The following is a 23,231-nucleotide window of genomic DNA, read 5'->3' as shown; positions in this document are numbered from 1 at the left end:
TCCTCATGCTGCTCCTATTTCTATTAACCCAACTCATCTAAGCCAAATGTCCAGCCCTCATCTCTCTCCCTAACCTTTTACTCTATAAAAAGAAATCAGCTGTCTCCCCGATCCACTCCATATTAACTTAATTATATTTATATCTGTTTATTATTCACCAAGCATGAACCATGTTATGGGTTTTCTTTGTCTCAATTCTAATGAGAGTTATCATGGATTTGCATTAAGTTTTACTTCACTTTAGAGGTTTATGTGATTTCATGTAAATACTGGGCTTCTAATTCTCCTATTTGTCTTTAAAAACTGTTTTTAGCTGTTTCCAGAAAGAACTGCAAGCCTAAAAAGTCTAAAACTCTAAACATCAGGGAGTGGAAAAATATCTTTCGTTCCTTTACACAGACAAAGCTCAAGTCAAAGGGAGAACACTAAGTACATAATTTTTTTCAAGTGCCCCTAGCCTCAGAAAACTCTAATATAAAGAAAATCATACAATTTAAATCCTTCAAACCCCTTGCTATTCTTCAAGAACTGTTAGTTTAAATATTTAGGATACCTAGAAAACACTCTCTCAAAATACTTACTTCACCAAGGTTAAAATGTTGTTTTCTATGTTTTTATCCTTTTCTGTTTTTCCCTGAACTTATGTTTTTCTTAAATCTTCAATTTTCATGATAACATTTTTATTCTCTCCTGAATCTTTGTATTATAGACAATTAGTAAGCAGCAGAATTCAAAGACTGAATTGCTATGTTGATTCATAAAGTAAACAATCTTTAATTCCTAGATTATATCTTAATCACCAAAGGCAAGGAAATGTTTTCAATCCCTATCATGTGGTTTACCGTTAATAAGAGGGGAAATCCTATTTCTAAAGAAAACACAAAACTCAAGGGAATAGTTTTGGGACCCTTAAAGTATGTTTTAATTTCAAAAGGTGAATGAAGATTAAAAAGACTATCACTGAAGGTACCATGTATATAAAATTTCACTGTAGTCATTTGATCCTGTCCTCACACATCTTAACTACTATATATTAACTTTAATCTACATTTAAGTTACTCAAGACATATATTATAACTCATGAGAGCTCCCCATCCCAATCTTGTTCTCTGAATACAGATTAACCTCACTTTCCTTCTTCTAAATGATTTTAGTTTAAAATATATTACTACTACTGTTTGGTACTCTATAAGGGAATAAAGAAAGCTAAAATAAAATGCTACAATGTAGACCAAAAACATAAAAATAAGTAAAACACTTACAGGTTCTGTTAGTGTTGTATCTTTCTCCAGGAACTGTACAACACAGTAGGCTAGCTAAAATACAAGGGACAGTTTATAAATATTACTGAATGAAATAACATTTAGTAATGCAGGATTTTTATATTTAGCTAACAAAACTACCTCATTTTGACAAACTTTATCGCAATATATAAAAATGAATATACTCATAATTGTGCAAGTAACTTCTACTTCAAAAAAGATGTCCTTGGGCTTCCCTGGTGGCGCAGTAGTTGAGAGTCCGCCTGCCGATGCAGGGGACACGGGTTCGTGCCCCGGTCCGGGAAGATCCCACATGCCGCGGAGCGGCTGGGCCCGTGAGCCATGGCCGCTGAGCCTGCGCGTCCGGAGCCTGTGCTCCGCAACGGGAGAGGCCACAGCACTGAGAGGCCCGCGTACCGCCAAAAAAAAAAAAAAAAAAAAAAATCCTTTTTTCAGTAGTAACTTCTGAATATTAAGTTAACTGAAATATTAAAGAAAATGTAGTTGGACATATCAATCTTTCGATATCATTTAGGTGGCAGACCAGTTCTTTGGGGAATTAAAAGCACTGCCTTTGTCTTACAAATCAGAAGTGTAAACTATAGCACACTAAATTAATAGATACTTACACAGATAAATAAAGTTGACTGAAATAAGACTAGAGCTAACAGTTTAGTTTTTCAGCATGTTTCTAACATGTACGCCTATGCCGATATGATATTATTCTTTGAGTATTAATGGAGGAAACTAAAACCATTCTCTAACTAGGTCATTGAGGCTAGATGGAACATTCTGCAGATATGTGGGATTTATCGAAGTCACACAGTGAGTTAGGTCAGGGCCTGGACCAGAACAGAACTTGATCTTTCCTATATCTATACTTACAGTTCATTCAGCTTATTTAAGAACACTAAATATCATAATGCTTTAAAAATTATGATATAGTAAAAATTTGTTTTGGGCAACTTACAAAAGCAAATTGCTTAAATATACTTAAAATTGCCACCTCAATACTTCTCAGTTTCTCTGCCTTTATATCAGTCTTTGAAACAACATTCATTTCACCTGAAATCTCCTGCAACTTACCTGAGCATGAAACAAAGCTAATCCTTTTGCAGTATGCATAGGAATAAGAACCTTCATTAGAAATTGTTTATGTTCTGCTTTCAGTGGCAATGCAAAGCCATTGATAATACTGGAGGGAAAAAAAGGCAGGGGAAGGGTTACGTAGTTACTACTTTATTTCTAAAAGTTATTACATCCCCAAGTACCTAGGAACTGCTCTGCTTCAGTCCTGGTGTTGAATGACTTACTCATCTGCAAACTACGTTAGACTATCACTATGAAGTCTGCTCCTTTAAGTCATTCAGTGATCCCAAAAGAAAACGAGGACTGCCAATTTAATGTCCCAGTAAGCAACTTTATGTTTTCTATAAAGCCTATCACTTATTCATGCCTTTATTTTTCTTCTCTAAAGCACCGGAGAGTCAATATCACAATATTGTTAGAATTTTCAATATATTCTAAAGTAAATGGGTAGTTTCTCTTACTTTATTGAAAGATCTGAAATTAAGAAGTAGTTCTCTCCATAATCATTCTCTAAGTATTAACAGAGGAGACAAAAACCATTGTCTAAACATAAATAGAGGGTCTAAACTTCTCTCATGTTAATACTGCTATGTGGTGAATAAGGAAGGCAAAAATATTCATATAAACTAAAATCAAAGGCTGTAGATTCTTCTAAAAAGAACAGATGTACAGGAATGATCTATCAACACCTGAACAAGAATTCCTGTAACTTCACCAAATATTCACTATAACTTATTTCATCTCTTCCCAAGCAGATCCTATAGGTTTCTGAGGCAGTCTGGCAAGATCAGGCATAAAATATGCCACAGCTTCAAAAGCACAAGTCTATTCTGAAACAGATGTCTTGCATGGCACTATTTTAATATGCTGACCTCCTAAAAAGCTATAATAAGAATTCAGTTGAGAAACTATGCCTTATACTATATATTCAAACTCTAAAATATGAAATAATTTCTCCAATCCCAGCTATTTTAATACAGAAAGCATTCAAAGTTACTTAATTCTTAAAAAGAACAAAAAACTGACCTACCTTCCTAATATTTCAAGGAGTTCAGCAACACCATTGAAATGCTCTGTTTCATATATAAACCTAAATTTAAAATAAAGATAGATATAAAGAAAAATCAAACATCAGAAAATTAAACTGAGAGAAAGATGTAGGAAGGTACAAAGAAATCTAAGGGGCAAATATACGAAATGTTCAAGCACACTTTAGGAATGAATTCTTTGTAAGCCATTTGGCCCCCAATCAGTTACTTCTTAGCAATCTTATAAAAGGTCTATTTCCTATTAAACCACATATACTTTTGCTAAAATTTGCTATATATTAAGATAACAATATAATTTCATCTGGAATATTTTATTTTACTTTAAAATTTATAAGAAAGATGGGTCTTCTCAAAGAAATACTTTTTAAAATAGGAAACCTCTACTCATACATAGGTAACTCTAAGAGAAAAGGACTCATGTAATAAAGCCACTTTTACTCAGAATTTCTCTAAGCCTAAACTACACAGGCTGACTAGCTTTCTAAGATTAGGGTCGCCTTTAAAGTAGGGAGTCATAGACTCAAATGATGACAGGATAGGCAGGGCAGATACCATAAATGATGGGCAGGGCCCCAGAGAGAACGACAGAGAGCTGGACAAAGATGATCTCTCTAGAGGAGGCAATATTTCTCATCTCTGACTGTTACAGTGTGAAAATGCTAGCCTAATTTTGCCACATTGTCAACTCAAACAAACCAAACCTGAAATTTGGGTATTAAAGCAAAATCTCCTAATCTGAAGCAACTAATCAATAGATTTCATTGATAAAGTAGTCAAAAGATAAATTTAATTAGCTTTGTCAGAAAACTGAATGAAAATACTGCCAAGAGCTACTGATTTAAATAGTATTTATACAAAATTTTTTAAACAAGTGCTCAAATACATAACCAGACAAACTCTCCTCTCAATAAATTTTAAACATCAGTAACACTGGTATTATCTATTAAAACTGTCTTCATTACTACTATCCATTTAGATGAGAAGTTACAAGAAAGAGTTAGATGCAATCAAATGATATCCATAAAACAGGCTAAAAATGACTCAAATACTATCAGTTAAGTTTCTAAGTTTCAGACTTTAAAAATTAACCTATCGCACTGCTGGTGGGAATGTGAATTGGTTCAGCCACTATGGAGAACAGTATGGAGGTTCCTTAAAAAACTACAAATAGATCTACCATATGACCCAGCAACCCCACTACTGGGCATATACCCTGAGAAAACCGAAATTCAAAAAGAGTCATGTACCAAAATGTTCATTGCAGCTCTATTTACAATAGCCCAGAGATGGAAACAACCTAAGTGCCCATCATCGGATGAATGGATAAAGAAGATGTGGCACGTATATACAATGGAATATTACTCAGCCATAAAAAGAAACGAAATTGAGCTATTTGTAATGAGGTGGATAGACCTAGAGTCTGTCATACAGAGTGAAGTAAGTCAGAAAGAGAAAGAAAAATACCGTATGCTAACACATATATATGGAATTTAAGAAAAAAAAATGTCATGAAGAACCTAGGGGTAAGACAGGAATAAAGACACAGACCTACTGGAGAGCAGACTTGAGGATATGGGGAGGGGGAGGGGTGAGCTGTGACAGGGCGGGAGAGGGGCATGGACATGTATACACTAACAAACGTAAGGTAGATAGCTGGTGGGAGGCAGCCACATGGCACAGGGATATCGGCGCGGTGCTTTGTGACCGCCTGGAGGGGTGGGATGGGGAGGGTGGGAGGGAGGGGGACGCGGGAGAGAGGAGATATGGGAACGTGTGTGTGTGTGGCTGATTCACTTTGTTATAAAGCAGAAACTAACACACCATTGTAAAGCAATTATACCACAATAAAGATGTTAAAAAAAAAAAAATTAACCTAAAGGGGCTTCCCTGGTGGTGCAGTGGTTAAGAATCCGCCTGCCAGTGCAGGGGACACAGGTTCGAGCCCTGATCCGGGAAGATCCCACATGCCGCGGAGCAACTAAGCCTGTGTGCCACAACTACTGAGCCTGTGCTCTAGTGCCTGCGAGCCACAGCTACTGAGCCCGCGCACTACAACTACTGAAGCCCCATACCTAGAGCCCATGCTCCGCAACCAGGAGAGCCACCGCAATGAGAAGCCCGTGCACCACAACGAAAGAGTAGCCCCCGCTCGCCGCAACTAGAAAAGCCTGCAAGCAGCAATGAAGACCCAACGCAGCCAAAAAATAAATAAATAAAATAAATAAATTTATTAAAAAAAATTAACCTAAAAGAACTGGAATAAAAAGAAAATATGGAAGGGAAAAAAAAGTGCTGTATATGAATATACAACCAATTTACCTGAGGAAAATGTTGTTAATTTGTTTTCTGATGAATGCTCTTAATCCAAGAAATTTCCCATAAATTCGATGCAGAACGGTCTTCAGGAAGTCACGTTCTCTGGGATCTTCACTATCAAAAAGCTCCAGGAGCTTTAAAAAAAATCTGAGAAATTACTTTTTAAAAATAATCGAGCTAAAACTTCACTCTTTTCTAATTTTGATTTTAAGATAATCCACAAAAGCTTTAAAAGTTTTAAAAAGATTCTGCCTCATCAGATTGACTTTATTCTTGCTAAATAATGAAATAAAGAAAAGCTTATGGAGTATTTTTTTAATTTCATTTTGAAAAATGACACACAATAAATAATATAAACACTTCAAGAAGTGGAATATTGTTTTTTGGCCTTGCCACTCATTTTAAAATGCTGACCTACTCCTGACTACTAAACACGGCTCATAATTTTAAAGTGTTGAAATGTGAGAGATTTTAAAATGTTTTTTGATAGTATGTCAAAACTACATACAGAATCTTAAGCTTGTAGACCACAAATTGTTAAATAAATGAAGTTTAAAAAATACACATGCATAAATGCGTATTTCTAGTTTACTAGGCAAATTTATACAAACTAAGGCTTCTTTTTTTTTTGTGATCTTACACTAAAAACATTCAAGTCACCATGCCAACAGCTCAAAGATTAATATTTAGTTAATAGGTAAAATATTGGTAGATATATGCTAACAGAGTGAAAATCATTCATGAAATAACACTGAAATAAAAGATGAGACTACAGATTTTTATTTAAAGTCAGCTTAGCAAATGGCTGAAAAATTTTAAACCAGTTCAAATTGGCCAAATCAGCATTTTCCTACACCTCTACACAACTCTTCAGCAAAGGCAGGACAAATAGATCTTTGAAAAATTTAAAATCAAAAGCTCAAATTTCCATTTTAAAACGGTAAAGAAACTGAAATTCTTCAGTCAAAAAGAAGTATTACTGTATTTTAAATGAAACACTGGATTTTCTTAGGAAAAAATATACAAAACCTCTCTTTATAGAATACAATTACCTATGAAGTTGTCAAGGAATTTTATGTTCTGTACTTTGGGATTGATAATTACAGTCATGATGGCATGCTCTGAACCTTAAGTTCTTTTTCCATTCTGTCTTGAATTATATGTAATTGTTTACATGTGTATCTCTTCTACAAGAGTGGGTATTCTTTGAGAGTAGTGATGACTTTAGTCACATTTATATAACCCTAAAGTGTCTGGCTTATAGTTTGCATTTGTTGTTTGCTAGATTATTAAGTACTGCATGCGGCTCCAGCAAAAAATATCCACAGAGTATGAGAATTTATGTTAATATACCTAATTAAGTCACTTTAAATTATTCTAATTAAAATAGCTAAACTATTCACTTAAGACACTCAAATCCAAGTTCTGATGTTGGGTTTACTTGGAAGATATGCTTTGAAATTAATAAAAGGAACCCTTAATTGTTAAGTTTCCTATGTTTAATTCAAGAACAAACATAATGTAATACAAGTTGATCCTCAGGGTCAACGTAAAATAGTAGAGAACAGTTGTTAGCTAAGTGTCAAATCTATTTAAATAAGTTATTTTGAAATATTACAATCTAAATAAAACAATCTATTTATATATAATCAAATCCTGATTGTGCCATTTTCTAGCTCTGTGAATTTGGATATGGTCTAGCTCTTTATATAAAAGCATATAAGGACAGTGCCTGGCACATAAAAAGCACTCAATAATTCTTAGCTTCCTTCTTCTGAAATCCTATGATTTGAACATAACCTGGAACTACACACTTGTTTTCTTCTCTTGAAATGATAAATGTCCAAATTTATACTTTAGATTTTTCTCCTGTACTTGTAAGTCTTAAACTTACCACCTAATCAAATAATTTCAAAATACAAAAGCTGAGAATTCTAATAGTAATATTTATGGAAGCAACATACTAAGAATACCTCAGAGCAGTGATCTGTGAAATCACAGTGATATAAACTGCTAGAAACAAATTATTGGGCCTTGGCTTCTCAGATATTTCAGGCACTCAGAGTAGAATGTAGAAAATGGATCCTACCCTACCAGTTTTCTTCTTGTTCCCCCTCAAATCCAATGAATAATCCAGCAGCCAAAACACCTCAAGCTCCAGAGTGAGGAAGCCCTAAGGCAATTGTTCCACTCAACCTGCTATTATCTTAAATACAATTTAACATGGCATTACTGAAGTTCCTTAATACACTGTATTCCTTCTGTAGCACACAAGAGCTATAGAAGGAAATAAATATGCATTCATTTGCAATTACCAAAATAACATAGCTCCATTTAATCTGACTGCTTTTAACTTGTTATTGAAATGAAATTAACATTTTACTGTTAACACACACCTAATATTTCTTCATAGTTTATGAAGAACTACTTGAATGGCTGAAGGACATATTCTTGACAATATTCTTCATTTATCAATACTTCACGGCTACTAGTCAAAATACTTTATCTGGTAATTACAGGAAATGACCAAAAATGAACTCCATATACGTGGAACTCATGCTTGTATAATCTTTATGCTAGGGGACACACAATGGTGGGAAGAGGGCAGCAAACGTCCTTGTAATGATCTTTAATCCTGGCCTCAGCACTTCATTACAACCCTTCCACCCATCTCCTACCTTTCTTTAAAATGCTAATTAGTTTAGAAGAGGAGAATTCCTAATGAGACCCAACTTACAGATACGTATTTCAAAAGAGAAAATGGACCCACAGAGGTTTGGTCTACTTCACAATTTTGTCTAGGGCCAGCAAAGACCACATAGTTAAAAAGAGGCCTTTAAATTGTTGAAAAGATTTTGAAAATAAAAATAAACACATTCTGAGAAACTAATTTTGAGTATTTAAGGTTCCAAAAGAACCAACTAATAATCAACTTATAAAAAGAAAGAAGGTATCACACATGTTTAACTCTATCTCCTTTTCTTCTTAAAGATCCCATTTTATCTGTGGTTTAGGAACTGGGTGGCTAGAATGCCTAAGATGGGAAGGGGGGGAAAAAAAAGGAAAGGTAAGTGACACTTGATGATAAGAAAGGAGCATAAAGCCCAAACTTCTAACAATAATTCCATTTCTATTTTTTCCATCCTCTGTCATTTCAAAGTCACAGTGCTTAGAACCATATGTCAAGTTCAAGCTCAAAGACTTAAAAATTTTAAAAAAGGTTTCCCCCCTGGTTATACCAAATTTTCTAAGTTAGATATTCCAGAAAGGCTTGCTTTTCTGGTCTTTATAAAACAACTATGAGGATTTAGGATTGGATAGGATAATTTGATTGATTTCACTAGAAGGCCACCCTTGATTAAAAAATACTCTTGTGTTCTCAAAGCTACTTACTTTTATTTTCATTGCCTGGCAAGAATATTAAGTGCTGTTAAACAGAAATCCTTAAAGTTTTGAAAGACTATTTTAATCACAAGTTAATAAACCATTGCTAAGATGAATATAAAAATTTAAGACAGAAGAATTCCTTACCTGTTGTACAAACTTCTGATCAATGTATCGCTTTGCAATGCTAGGCTGGAAATCAGGGCTCTCCAAAAACCTTAAGAAGAATTCATACACCAACTACAAGACAAAGTGAAATAAAAGCTAAGATGGTGCCTATAAAATTTTACCTTAAGTCATTACTTCACACCAAAAACATACCTCCCTTACTAACTTAGTAAGGATATTTCAGATCTCATTAAAAAATGTCATGAGTTGGTAACAGTTTTTAAAAAACTAAATATATATGCACAGTTTGGTCTCCTAAGCTAGTAGATTTTGGGATTTATTTATTGTGTTGCATCATTCATTGAAAATATTAACTTACAGGAGCCAGAAAACAAAGATAATACCTAAAAAATATTTAATTCAGAAGACTATTTTGCACTCCATACTCACTGGGAACCCTTCTCCAGTGGACCACTAACCTACCTCAGCTTAATCTCCAGAGTTCCTTAAATGCAGGATCAGAAACCTCCAGGTAAGAGTAAACTGAATTATAAGGGGCAGTGTATCAATACCAACTAAAAAAAAAGAGAAAAACTTCAAGTCTTTCTATAAAACTACAGTGGGAAAAAATCCACACTTGGGAAGTAATGAACCAAATCATATAAGTACAGGGCTCAGGAAGAAATGTCTGTGCACCACAGTGAATAAACTAGAAGTCCTAACAAGCCTTCTACTAAAAAGTGCCAAACATCTTAAAAATACAGTATTCCCCGCTTAACCATGGGAGCTAAGTTCCAAGACCCCCCCCCCGCCACTGGATGACTGAAAAACCTCAAATGGCACCAAACCCATATCTTCTAACCACAAATTTAATGACTTTTCCATCTTAACTAAGCACTGTGGGCATAACTTTTGCAGTCTGAGGTGTGACAGCAAAACTAGCACGATTCTTTTTCCTTCCTCAGAATTTCACAGATAGAAGATTCATTCTTACCATAGATCTTAGCAACCTCAGCATATGCTTTTTTTCTTTCCTTATTAAGTTGAGGACTTTCGCCTTTTGCTTAAAGGAAGCACTCTACAGCTTCTCTTTGGCATGTCTAAACTGCCAGCATCACCACTCTCGCACTTTGGGGCTGTTACTCAGTAAAACATAAGGGTTACTTGAACGCAAGAACTGCAATACCATAACAGTCGATTTTGGTAACAGAGGTAGCTCCTAAGTGACTAATGGGCTGGATATGCTGGACAAAGATATGATTCACATCTCGATGGGAGATTTCAACATGATACTCAGAATGGCACACAATTTAAAGCTTATGAATTGTTTATTTCTGTAGTTTTCCACTTAATATTTTCGAACTGCGGTTGATCCCAGGTAACAAACTGCAGAAAGCAAAACCGTGGATAAAGGGGGACTATTGTAATAGCAAAATATTCACTTGCTGCCACAAATCAGAATTAAAAGTAATGTTTAGTTCAACTTACCTACATCACACCTACATCAACCTTTCAAGGAGAAAGGCAAAAACACTAAACTTTTTTTCTATGGTAACCTAATAGCTATAAAAGGCAGGAGTCTAGCCCAAAATGTGCCTTAATTTACTAGCTATTAAACAACATATCAAGCTGGCACCCTAAAAACAAAAAAGGAGGATTAGATCCCAAAGTAAAAACAGTCATTCAATAAACATTTAGGTAGCCAGTTAGGCCACAATACAGAAGGGAGGCGGGGAAAATTGCTACATGAAATTTACAGACCTCACAACATACAAAAAGCATTACCAGATCTGAGCTCTATCATTCACCACAGAATAGCAAATTTTTACTGCAGTGAGTTCAATAATATGCTAAGGCTAACAACAGTTTTGGGATCTGAGTAAATATTGTTTTGTTTGATTCATCTTTGCCCAACTATGCAAAAAGAGTGATGCTTATCTGGTCTAATTATTATCTAATTTAATATTTAATGTTAAGTATGAATTAAGAATATAATGAGGGCTTCCCTGGTGGCACAGTGGTTAAGAATCCACCTGCCAATACAGGGGACATGGGTTCGAGCCCTAGTCCAGGAAGGTCCCACATGCCGTGGAGCAACTAAGCCCGTGCGCCAAAACTACCAAGTCTCTGCTTTAGAGCCTGTGAGCCACAACTACTGAGCTGGAGCACCACAACTACTGAAGCCCATGCACCTAGAGCCCATACTCTGCAACAAGAAAAGCCACCACAATGAGAAATGTGCACAATGCAACGAAGAGTAGCCCCTGCTCACTGCAACTAGAGAAAGCCTGTGCGCAGCAACGAAGACCCAATGCGGCCAAAAATAAATGAATAAAATAAATAAAATTTTAAAAAAATTACCATTCTACCCACTACCAGTACCTCCCATCAGGGGAATTGCACAAGCCTCTTAGATAGCCTCATCCACCAGAGAGCAGAAAGCAGAAGCGAGAAGAACTACAACCCTGCAGGCTGTGGAACAAAAACCACGTTCACAGAAAGGTAGGCAAGACGAAAAGGCAGAGGGCTATGTACCAGATGAAGGAACAAGATTAAGCCCCAGAAAAACAACTAAATGAAGTGGAGATAGGCAACCTTCCAGAAAAAGAATTCAGAATAATGATAGTGAAGATGATCCAGGACCTCGGAAAAACAATGGAGGCAAAGATCAAGAAGATGCAAGAAATGTTTAACAAAGACCTAGAAGTATTAAAGAACAAACAAACAGAGACAAACAATACAATAACTGAAATGAAAACTACACTAGAAGGAATCAATAGCAAAAGAACTGAGGCAGAAGAACGGATAAGTGACCTGGAAGACAGAATGGTGGAATTCACTGCTGCAGAACAGAATAAAGAAAAAAGAATGAGAAGAAATGAAGACAGCCTAAGAGACCTCTGGGAAAACACTAAATGCAACAACATTTGCATCGTAGGGGTCCCAGAAGGAGAAGAGAGAGAGAAGGACCCGAGAAAATATTTGAAGAGATTATAGTCGAAAACTTCCCTAACATAGGAAAGGAAAGAGCCACCCAAGTCCAGGGAGGGCAGAGAGTCCCATACAGGATAAACCCGAGGAGAAACACGCTGAGACACGTAGTAATCAAACTGGCAAAATTTCAAGACAAAGAAAAATTACCGAAAGCAGCAAGGGAAAAACGATAACATACAAGGGAACTCCCATAAGGTTAACAGTTGATTTCTCAGCAGAAACTCTACAAGCCAGAAGGGAGTGGCATGATATATTTAAAGTGATGAAAGGGAAGATCTACAACCAAGATTACTCTAGCCGGCAAGGATCTCATTCAGATTTGATGGAGAAATCAAAAGCTTTACAGACAAGCAAAAGCTAAGAGAATTCAGCACCACCAAACCAGCTCTACAACAAATGCTACAGGAACTTCTCTAAGTGAGAAACACAAGAGAAGAAAAGGACCTACAAAAAGAAACCCAAAACAATTAAGAAAATGGTCATAGGAACATACATATCGATAATTACCTTAAACATGAATGGATTAAATGCTCCAACCAAAAGACACAGGCTTGCTGAATGGATACAAAAACGATACTCATATATATGCTGTCTATAAGAGACCCACTCAAGACCTAGGGACACATACAGACTGAAAGTGAGGGGATGGGAAAACATATTCCTTGCAAATGGAAATCAAAAGAAAGCTGGAGTAGCAATACTCATATCAGATAAAATAGACTTTAAAATAAAGAATGTTACAAGAGACAGGAAGGACACTACATAATGATCAAAGGATCAATCCAAGAAGAAGATATAACAATTATAAATATATATGCACCCAACATAGGAGCACCTCAATACATAAGGCAACTGCTAACAGCTCTAAAAGAGGAAATCGACAGTAACACAATAATAGTGGGGGACTTTAACACCTCACTTACACCAATGGACAGATCATCCAAAATGAAAATTAATAAGAAAACACAAGCTTTAAATGACACAATAGACCAGATAGATTTAATTGATATTTATAGGACATTCCATCCAAAAACAGCAGATTACACTTTCTTCTCAAGTGCGCACAGAACATTCTCCAGGAGAGATCACATCTTGGGTCACAAAACAAGCCTCAGTAAATTTAAGAAAACTGAAATCATACCAAGCATCTTTTCTGACCACAACACTATGAGATTAGAAATCAATTACAGGGAAAAAAACGTAAAATACACAAACACATGGAGACTAAACAATATGTTACTAAATAACAAAGAGATCACTGAAGAAATCCAAGAGGAAATCAAAAAATACCAAGAGACAAATGACAATGAAAACACGATGATTCAATACCTATGGGATGCAGCAAAAGTAGTTCTAAGAGGAAAGTTTATAGCTATACAAGCCTACCTCAAGAAATAAGAAAAATCTCAAAAAAACAATCTAACCTTACACCTAAAGGAACTAGAGAAAGAAGAACAGACAAAACCCAAAGTTAGCAGAAGGAAAGAAATCATAAAGATCAGAGCAGAAATAAATGAAATAGAAACAAAGAAAACAGTAGCAAAGATCAATAAAACTAAAAGCTGGTTCTTTGAGAAGATAAAATTGATAAACCATTAACCAGGCTCATCAAGAAAAGAGGGAGAGGACTCAAATCAATAAAATTAGAAATGAAAAGGAGAAGTTACAACAGACACTGCAGAAATACAAAGCATCCTAAGAGACTACTACAAGCAACTCTATGCCAATAAAATGGAAGAAATGGACAAATGCTTAGAAAGGTATAAGCTTCCAAGACTGAACCACGAAGAAATAGAAAATATGAACAGACCAGTCACAAGTAATGAAATTGAAACTGTGATTAAAAATCTTCCAACAAACAAAAGTCCAGGACCAGATGGCTTCACAGGTGAATTCTATCAAACATTTAGACAAGAGCTAACACCCATCCTTCTCAAACTCTTCCAAAACACTGCAGAGGAAGGAACACTCCCAAACTCATTCTATGAGGACACCATCACCCTGATACCAAAACCAGACAATGATACTACAAAAAAAGAAAATTACAGACCAATATCACTGATGAATGTAGATGCAAAAATCTCAACAAAATACTAGCAAACAGAATCCAACAACACATTAAAAGACTCATACACCATGATCAAGTGGGATTTATCCCAGGGATGCAAGGATTCTTCAGTATATGCAAATCAATCAATGTGATACACCATATTAACAAATTGAAGAATAAAAACAATATGATCATCTCAATAGATGCAGAAAAAGCTTTTGACAAAATTCAACACCTATTTATGATAAAAACTCTCCAGAAAGTGGGCATAGAGGGAACCTACCTCAACATAATAAAGGCCATATACGACAAACCCACAGCAAACATCATTCTCAATGGTGAAAAACTGAAAGCATTTCCTCTAAGATCAGGAATGAGACAAGGATGTCCACCCTCACCACTATTATTCAACAGATTTTTGGAAGTCCTAGCCACGGCAATCAGAGAAGAAAAAGAAAAGGAATACAAATTGGAAAAGAAGAAGTAAAACTGTCACTGTTTGCAGATGACATGATACTATGCATAGAGAATCCTAAAGAAGCCACCGGAAAACTACTAGAGCTAATCAATGAATTTGGTAAAGTTGCAGGATACAAAATTAATGCACAGAAATCTCTTGCATTCCTATACACTACCGATGAAAAATCTGAAAGAGAAATTAAGGAAACACTCCCATTTACCACTGCAACAAAAAGAATAAAATACCTAGGGAGACAAAAGACCTGTATGCAGAAAACTATAAGACACTGATGAAAGAAATTAAAGATGATACCAACAGATGGAGAGATATACCATGTTCTTGGATTGGAAGAATCAATATTGTGAAAATGACTATAATACCCAAAGCAATCTGTCGATTCAACGTAATCCCTATCAAATTACCAATGGCATTTTTTACGGAACTAGAACAAATCATCTTAAAATTTGTATGGAGACACAAAAGACCCTGAATAGCCAAAGCAGTCGTGAGGGAAAAAAGTGGAGCTGGAGGAATCAGACTCCCTGACTTCAGACTATACTACAAAGCTACAGTAATCAAGACAATATCGTACTGGTACAAAAACAGAAACACAGATCAATGGAACAAGATAGAAAGCCCAGAGAGAAACCCATGCACTATAGTCAACTAATCTATGACAAAGGAGGCAAGGATATACAGGGGAGAAAAGACAGTCTCTTCATTAAGTGATGCTGGGAAAACTGGACAGCTCCATTGTAAAAGAATGAAATTAGAACACTCCCTAACACCATACACACAAAAAATCTCTAAATGGATTAGAGACCCTAAATGTAAGACCAGACACTTTAAAACTCTTAGAGGAAAACATAGGAAGAACACTCTTTGACATAAATCACAGCAAGATCTTTTTTTGATCCACCTCTTAGAGTAATGGAAATAAAACCCAAAATAAACAAATGGGACCTAATGAAACTTCAAAGCTTTTGCACAGCAAAGGAAACCATAAACAAGACGAAAAGACAAACCACAGAATGGGAGAAAATATTTCCAAACGAATCAACGGACAAAGGATTAATCTCCAACATATATAAACAGCTCATGCAGCTCAATATAAAAAAACCAACCAACCCAATACAAAAATGGGCAGAAGACCTAAACAGACATTTCTCCAAAGAGGACATACAGATGGGCAAGAAGCATATGAAAAGCTGCTCAACATCACTAATTATTAGAGAAATGCAAATCAAATCTACAATGAGGTGTCACCTCACACCAGTTAGAATGGGCATCATCAGAAAATCTACAAACAACAAATGCTGGAGAGGGCGTGGAGAAAAGGGAACCCTCTTGCACTGTTGGTGGGAATGTAAATTGATACAGCCACTATGGAGGACAGTATGGAGGTTCCTTAAAAAACTAAAAATAGAATTACCATATGATCCAGCAATCCCACTACCGGGCATATACCCAGAGGAAACCATAATTCAAAGAGACACATGCACCCCAATGTTCATTACAGCACTATTTACTATAACCAGGTAATGGAAGCAACCTAAATGCCCATCGACAGACGAATAGATAAAGAAGATGTGGTACATATATACAATGGAATATTACTCAGCCATAAAAAGGAATGAAATTGGGTCATTTGTAGAGATGTGGATGGATCTAGATACTGTCACACAGAGTGAAGTAAGTCAAAAAGAGAAAAACAAATATCGTATATTAAGGCATATATGTGGAACCTAGAAAAATGGTACAGATGAACCGGTTTGCAGGGCAGAAATTGAGACACAGATGTAGAGAACAAACGTATGGACACCAAGGGGGGAAAGTGCTGGTGGGGTGGTGGTGGTGGTGTGATGAATTAGGCAATTGGGATTGACATGTATACACTGATGTGTATAAAATTGATGAGTAATAAGGACCTGCTGTATATATAAAAAAAAATTTACCCTTAAGAAAAAATATAACAAGAAAAAATAGAAGTTGATATTAGTTTTTTATTTATAAATAATTTTCTAATCAACCAACTATATAGATAATTTTGCTTTGGGCTAACACATGCAAAAAGATATACAAAAATTATCAGAGTCTTGTGAAGTGTTAGTACATTCTCACAAACTGCTATGCAGTTTCACTGGCACAACCTGCTCAGTGCCTATTTTCATCTCTAATACTGGGCTACTGTGATATTGTGATAAAATAAGAAATATATATTTGGTCTTCATCCCTGGTTATTGGCAGAGGGCTCCTAAACCCGTGGAATTTCCTGAGCGATAAAGAGTGAGAAGAAGATCTTTTGTTATTCATAATAAGCCCCTTTCAACCACAGTTTATGGTTATGAGTTTATGCTAATGAGGTGACTCTGGAGGATGAAGGCTGGTTATCAGAGGAACCAACCATAGTATCAGAGGGTTGGAACTTTCAGCCCAAGCCCCCATCCTCCACGAAGGGGAGAAGAAGATTGAGTTTAACCACCAATGGCCAATTATTTAGTTTATCATGCCTACGTGATACAACCATCAGAAACATCCTAACAAAGGGGTTTGAAGAACTTCTGGGTCGGTGAACACGTCAAAGTGCTGGGAGGGTGGTTCATGGAAAATCCAAGCCCCTTCTCCACACCTTACCCTATTCATCTCTTCTATTTGGCTATTCCTGAGTTATATCCTTTATAATAAACTGGTAACAGTAAGTAAAGTGTTTCCCTGAGTTCTGTGAGCTGTTATAACAAATTATTGAACCAGAAGAGTGGGTCATGGTAACCCCAGATTTATAGCCAATTAGTCAGAAGTATGGGAGGCCCAGACTCTCGACTGCCAACTGCAGTGATGGCAAGACCCCAGTCTTGATGGACTGAGCCCTTAACCCCTGGGGTCCTTGCTAACTCTGGGTAGTCAGTGTCAGAATGAATAAATTGTAGGACACCCAGTTGATGTTCACAGAGAACTGAAGAATTTCTTGGTGCGGAAAATCTATATATTTGGTGTCAGAAATGTTGAGGGTAGAAGAAACAAGTTTTCCTTTAACTATGTTTAGTGTGAACAGATAGCAGGTAAGCTCTGAAAAGCTCATTCACGTACTGGGGAGGTAAGACAAAAATAAAAACATATAAAATGGTATATACACAAAAACTATATGGCACAAACTATGAGTTCAGGAGACATTTAGAAAAGGGCTATATCACTGTGGAATAAGGTCAACAGGAAAGTTTTAAGGAGGACATAAAACTTGAGCCCTGCATTAGGTGTGATTTTGGACAAATCAAGAAGAAAGAGGAGGGCTTTTATAAGAAAGGTAGATGTCTCAAGAAGAAGATGGTGTAGCGTAGGGGCTGGTGGGTATGAAATCAGAGACTCTTTATGCAGATTCCAAGTTAAAAGCTGTGGTAAGGAGGGGCCAAGTTAGCCCTGAGTCAAGCATGGCATGCATTCAGGGCTTAAGGCTTATTAGTTTTAACAGTAATAGCATGTCTTTAACAGTAATAGCATGGGAGACTTACATGACATCAAGCTCCAGATCAAAATGAATCCTCTAAATCACATATACAGTTGAAACCTGTGCCTATCACAGATATGACATATCATTTCTTACACAGGTTTCATCTGCATCACTTACCTGACACAGTGAACATTAATTAAGTGACCAGTCAAGATGAGTAGCAAAAAGCTTTTATGCAACCAACTTAGCACCACTTAAGAGATGATGACAAAAGGTTAAATACATGTTCAGTAATCCCAAACAGAGGTAGAAAAACACGAGTGACCTACAGAGCTAAAAATCTTCAATATGGCACAACTAAGACCATGCTTCTATAAAACTTTACCCCGCCCCCACTGTCACTCTCTCTATACTCTTTATTCTGCATTACTTTTTTTCTTGTATTTATCACACCCTGACATAGTATTATTTATTCTTTTCCCCTAGAGTGCAAGACAGTTTGCTTATTACTTCAATGCTTTACCCCCAATATTTAGAATAATGCCTGAAACACAAGAGATGCCCAATAAATATTTGCTGAATGAATGAAAATCATAGTTGAGAAACTGTATTTGTATTTCTGTATTAAAGTTTCTCTATGTTCTTCCACATGAAAAAATAATTTGCTCCAAGAACCTAACAAACAGTGCTGCAAAGGGACAACAGATACTTCCAGCAATGGGCTTATTTCTCTAATAAAATGGCAATCTTCACATATGTTCAAGGTCCTCCTATTCCTTTAATCCAAAAAATACCCTAAAAGATGAAAGATAACTAAAAAGTGTAAGGAAAGAAGGATAATCTTAGCATTCTATTCAGTACTGACTGTGTCCTTCCTAAGGCAGTTAAAATAAAATACGTAAAATTCTGGTCTTTACCAATAAAAGATTTTAGAAGGCACACCACAAAAGAGCATAGATCATTAATGTATTTGAAAATAAGACCTATATAAAAAGCTAAAGGAACTAGAAATGTTTGGCTTAGAAAGGCAGACTTAAAAGCAACTTTAATGATTTACAAATACACAGAGGCTCTTTTTCAAGGAGTATGCTGACTGAATGTTTTCCAACCTCCATTAAGAGGAAGCTAATTTAAATGGGGCTTTAAAAATTGATTTAATATTTGAAAGAATTTATGTAAGAATTAACGTATACTAAATTCAATGACGGATATTAAGTGCCTAGAACACTGCCTGGTACATAGTAAACACTAACAAAATCTTAGTCCTGTAAGAATCTGGGTTGTTGTTTTTTTCTCCTTTTAAAAATAGGACATATTCTGCACAAACCTTGAATAGCTTAAATATGATCAGCCTATTTTTCCGCTGCTCTTTTAACCATAATAATTAAAAAGATAATTAATAACAAATAACTATTTACAATTAAAAAGGTCAAAGTAATGAAAATGTTTCTCAACCTTAAAATAAGGATAAAAGATGTTCCTTTTCTATTTCTGTGCATAAGTGTTGGTGCACTAAGTCATAGTCCCTATAATTTTTGATTCTTAGAACATGCAAATATTTAAAATATAGCATCTGGTCAAGAGCTATTTGGATGTGAAGGTGTACATTATAAAATATATATGTCCCCACTTTAAATTTCTACTTATACAGATCATAAAGAAGAGCCTCTAGTTCCTCAAATCAAGTTATCCTAAAATGGTCTGTGTTCTATTCAGTATCCTACATAATTACATCTTAATTATCTGTGCCAAAAAAAGAAGATAGTTGATAAAAGAAAATAAAAATACTACATAACCTGCCTTTATTCCAAGCTAGTATAGCAGTCATGCCTCTCTAATTATCTAGAAGTAGGCATATAGAAAATTACTATCTTGTTGGTCTTCAATAAATACAAAGCAATAATACTTAGGAAAGAAAATTTAAAAATAACTTATAGCTGTTTTACATCAATAATTATCATATAATACTCAGTAAATTAAAAGATATGGCCAGATAGTGATCCCCAGTGCTAAAATGGCCTTTCTTTTCTTCTGTGTTTCTTTATTCCATTTATTCCATTGTTCATTAGTATTTCCATTACAGTGTGGAAAAAAAAGTAAAATGAAATTGTAAATTAGCACCTTTTTAGAAAATTCACAAAAAGTTGAAGAAACAAAAATTTGAAAGGTCTGAAATTACTTGAGATTATTCCCCTCATTAACTAAATTTAATATTTATTTTTCATCCTGGCAAATTAATTTCTAGCATCAAAGACCTGATAAGCTATATGTAAAATGTAAACTTCTAGTACAAAAAAAAAAATTCCAGGTGACATGATTCAAGATATATTAACAACAAGGAATGAATTCATTGAGCAAACTTCCTCAGTGCTATACTCTCTATAAGTTCATTCATCAGAACAGCTTTAACATTCCACTCTAAAAAAAGTATGATGATGTAGCTACTGACAAATCCTATCAATCAGTTCACTTCGCATTTAACAGACCATCTGACTGCCAAATTTAAAAACTGTATACCAAATTTTAGTTACTAGAAAGATTTTTAACTATAAACATATATATCCAGAGCAGAGCCTTTTAATCAGAAGACCATGGCTATGTAATATTTCTTAGGTATCTATGAATTTGTCTTGAGAGAAAACTCATTTTTAAAAAATCATATTTTGAAAGCAACTCACCATCTCCTAAAATGTTAAGAACCACTAGTTCCAGTGAATTTAAGTAAACTTCAAATCATACCAGTGAAAAACAGAAAGCACATTGTATATATGGCTGAATATTTACTGTTAATTCCCAAGGGCATATAAAAATATCTTAATGGAAAAATTGTTTTTAAAAATTCAAAGACTGAGATTTTTTTTCAGGTTATCCAACTACATGTGATTAAAAATATATATAACTTACTGGCTAATGAGAATTTCATGCTTTTAAAACCTTTGCATCATTAAACCTATTATCACTAATTTTATACCAACTATGGCATGAAATTTCAGATGAACCCTGTGCAGTGCTATTAAAACATAGTTTACCACTTCAGTTTTTCTATTCTATAAGCTCTAATGTGCTGATAAATCTCAAAAATTTTATCAGTTTACACTAATCCTAGGACTCCTCTTCCATTTTATTTGGATGTATAGGTGCTAGACAGAATGAATAAATAATGAGGCAGACTATTGCTTTAAAGTGTCCCAAATAGTTTAGAATATAAATTTCTTTCTCATCTTTTATAATAAAAATAGAATGAAATGGCACTAATAAATATAAGTCCTGGTAAAATAAAAACTCAACAATACAATCTGGAGGAATTCCCTGGTGGTCCAGTGGTTAGGTCTCCACACTTTCACTGCTGAGGGCCTGGGTTCAATCCCTGGTTGGGGAACTAAGATCTCGCGAGCCATGTAGTGCGGCCAAAAACAAACAAACAAACAAACAATATAATCTGAAGCAACACCGAGCACCCATATATAAAAGCAAGGTTCCTCTCTATCTCCTAGGAACTATGTAGAAAATAGCTGATGTTATCAATCCTATTGTCATTAACAAATCTATCATTTTTCATTTTATTCAGGATAGACTCTTGCCTCCAATGGTTCAAGCCTGTGGCAGGCATTGTTGCTTAGCTAATCTAACACCCATTCCCTTTCCCCTGCATGTCTCTACTACTGAAGCTGGAAAAACTAAATATTGATTCTGTCAGTCTGCCTTTCAACTAGAGTAATGGAAAAATGAAAAAGAGTACGGAAAAAAGAAAGATTAAAGACAATCCAAAAAAATGAAGAAAGAGGTAAGAAAAACAAAAAGATTTCAAGAGAAAGTGATATATATAGACAGAAGCAAAGAGCCAACATATGAATAGCAGGTATTCCCAAAGAAGAAAACAATGGGGTGGAACAAAAGATATACTAAAAAGTATTATTGAAGAAAACTTTTCAAAAATAAAAGTGTTTTTTTTACAGCAAAAGAACACTATTCAACTGGGAAAACTGATGTAGAAAACATCAACACTTATGTATAGACCAAGAAAAGCAACTGGCGGGACTTCCCTGGTGGCACAGTGGTTAAGAATCCGCCTTCCAATGCAGGGGACACGGGTTCGAGCCCTGGTCCAGGAAGATCCCACATGCTGAGAAGCAACTAAGCCCATGTGCCACAACTACTGAGCCGGCACTCCAGAGCCCGCGAGCCTCAACTACTGAAGCCAGCACGCCTAGAGCCTGTGCTCCACAACAAGAAAAGCCACTGCAATGAGAAGCCCATGCACCGCAGCAAAGAGTAGCCCCTGCTCGACGCAACTAGAGAAAGCCTGTGCGCAGCAACGAATACCCAGTGCAACCAAAAAACAAAAAAACAACTGGCCATTAAAGGAAAAATATCCTTTGGGCGTCCAGGCATAAAGACCAAGAATATAAGAGGAAAAAAATCAGACTGAAATAAGAAGACAATGGAATAACATATTTAAGGTACTTAAGGAAATTAAGAAGCTGAACCAAGGATTTTATATCAATTCAAATTGACCTTTAAACATAAATGCTAGAGACAAACTGAGATGAAACATGCAACAACTCAGGAAGTAGTGGTCCCATGAGCCCTTCTACTAAAGGATGAGCTTCAAATTACCAAGAAATGGTCAGAGAAACTTTTCATAAGGATTGATAGTAAATATTAAATATATTACCTGTAGAACTAATGACAAGTGTTGGGCATAAAGGTGACAGAATAGTATAAAATCAGTTATATATTCTAACTATGTACAACTATCAAAAATAGGGAGTTGGAGGAGGGGAAGGAGAAGAGTATGGGAAGTAGAAGAAGCTCTGAATTGCCATGTAAGTATTTACTGTGAAAGTAAAAGGCTCACCCCCTGCCACTTTCCCCCCTTAATGTCCATACATCTGTTCTCTACATCTGTGTCTCAATTTCTGCCCTGCAAACCTCTTCATCTTTACCATTTTTCTAGGTTCTGATTATATGTGTTAATATACAATATTTGTTTTCCTCTTTCTGACATAACTTCACTCTGTATGACAGTCTCTAGATTCATCCACGTCTCTACAAATGACCCAATTTCATCCCT

The 23,231-nt window shown here is 35.6% G+C and overlaps 1 protein-coding gene across 1 annotated transcript in view; it reads right to left on the bottom strand.

Annotated features, from left to right (window-relative positions):
- Positions 1-23,231, bottom strand: part of PPP2R5A (protein phosphatase 2 regulatory subunit B'alpha) — a 91,823-nt gene that overhangs the window by 8,487 nt on the left and 60,105 nt on the right. The window contains exons 4-8 of the mRNA XM_004275271.4: positions 9,248-9,340; positions 5,720-5,850; positions 3,382-3,441; positions 2,349-2,457; positions 1,263-1,316 (exon numbers count right to left, since the gene is read on the bottom strand). Coding sequence (XP_004275319.1) covers positions 1,263-1,316; positions 2,349-2,457; positions 3,382-3,441; positions 5,720-5,850; positions 9,248-9,340 — 447 coding nt within the window. The remainder of the gene's footprint in view (positions 1-1,262; positions 1,317-2,348; positions 2,458-3,381; positions 3,442-5,719; positions 5,851-9,247; positions 9,341-23,231) is intronic.

The sequence above is a fragment of the Orcinus orca genome, chromosome 1 (assembly GCF_937001465.1).
Source record: "Orcinus orca chromosome 1, mOrcOrc1.1, whole genome shotgun sequence".
Lineage (NCBI taxonomy): Eukaryota > Metazoa > Chordata > Mammalia > Artiodactyla > Delphinidae > Orcinus > Orcinus orca.
This window is presented reverse-complemented; position numbering and strand designations above follow the sequence as displayed.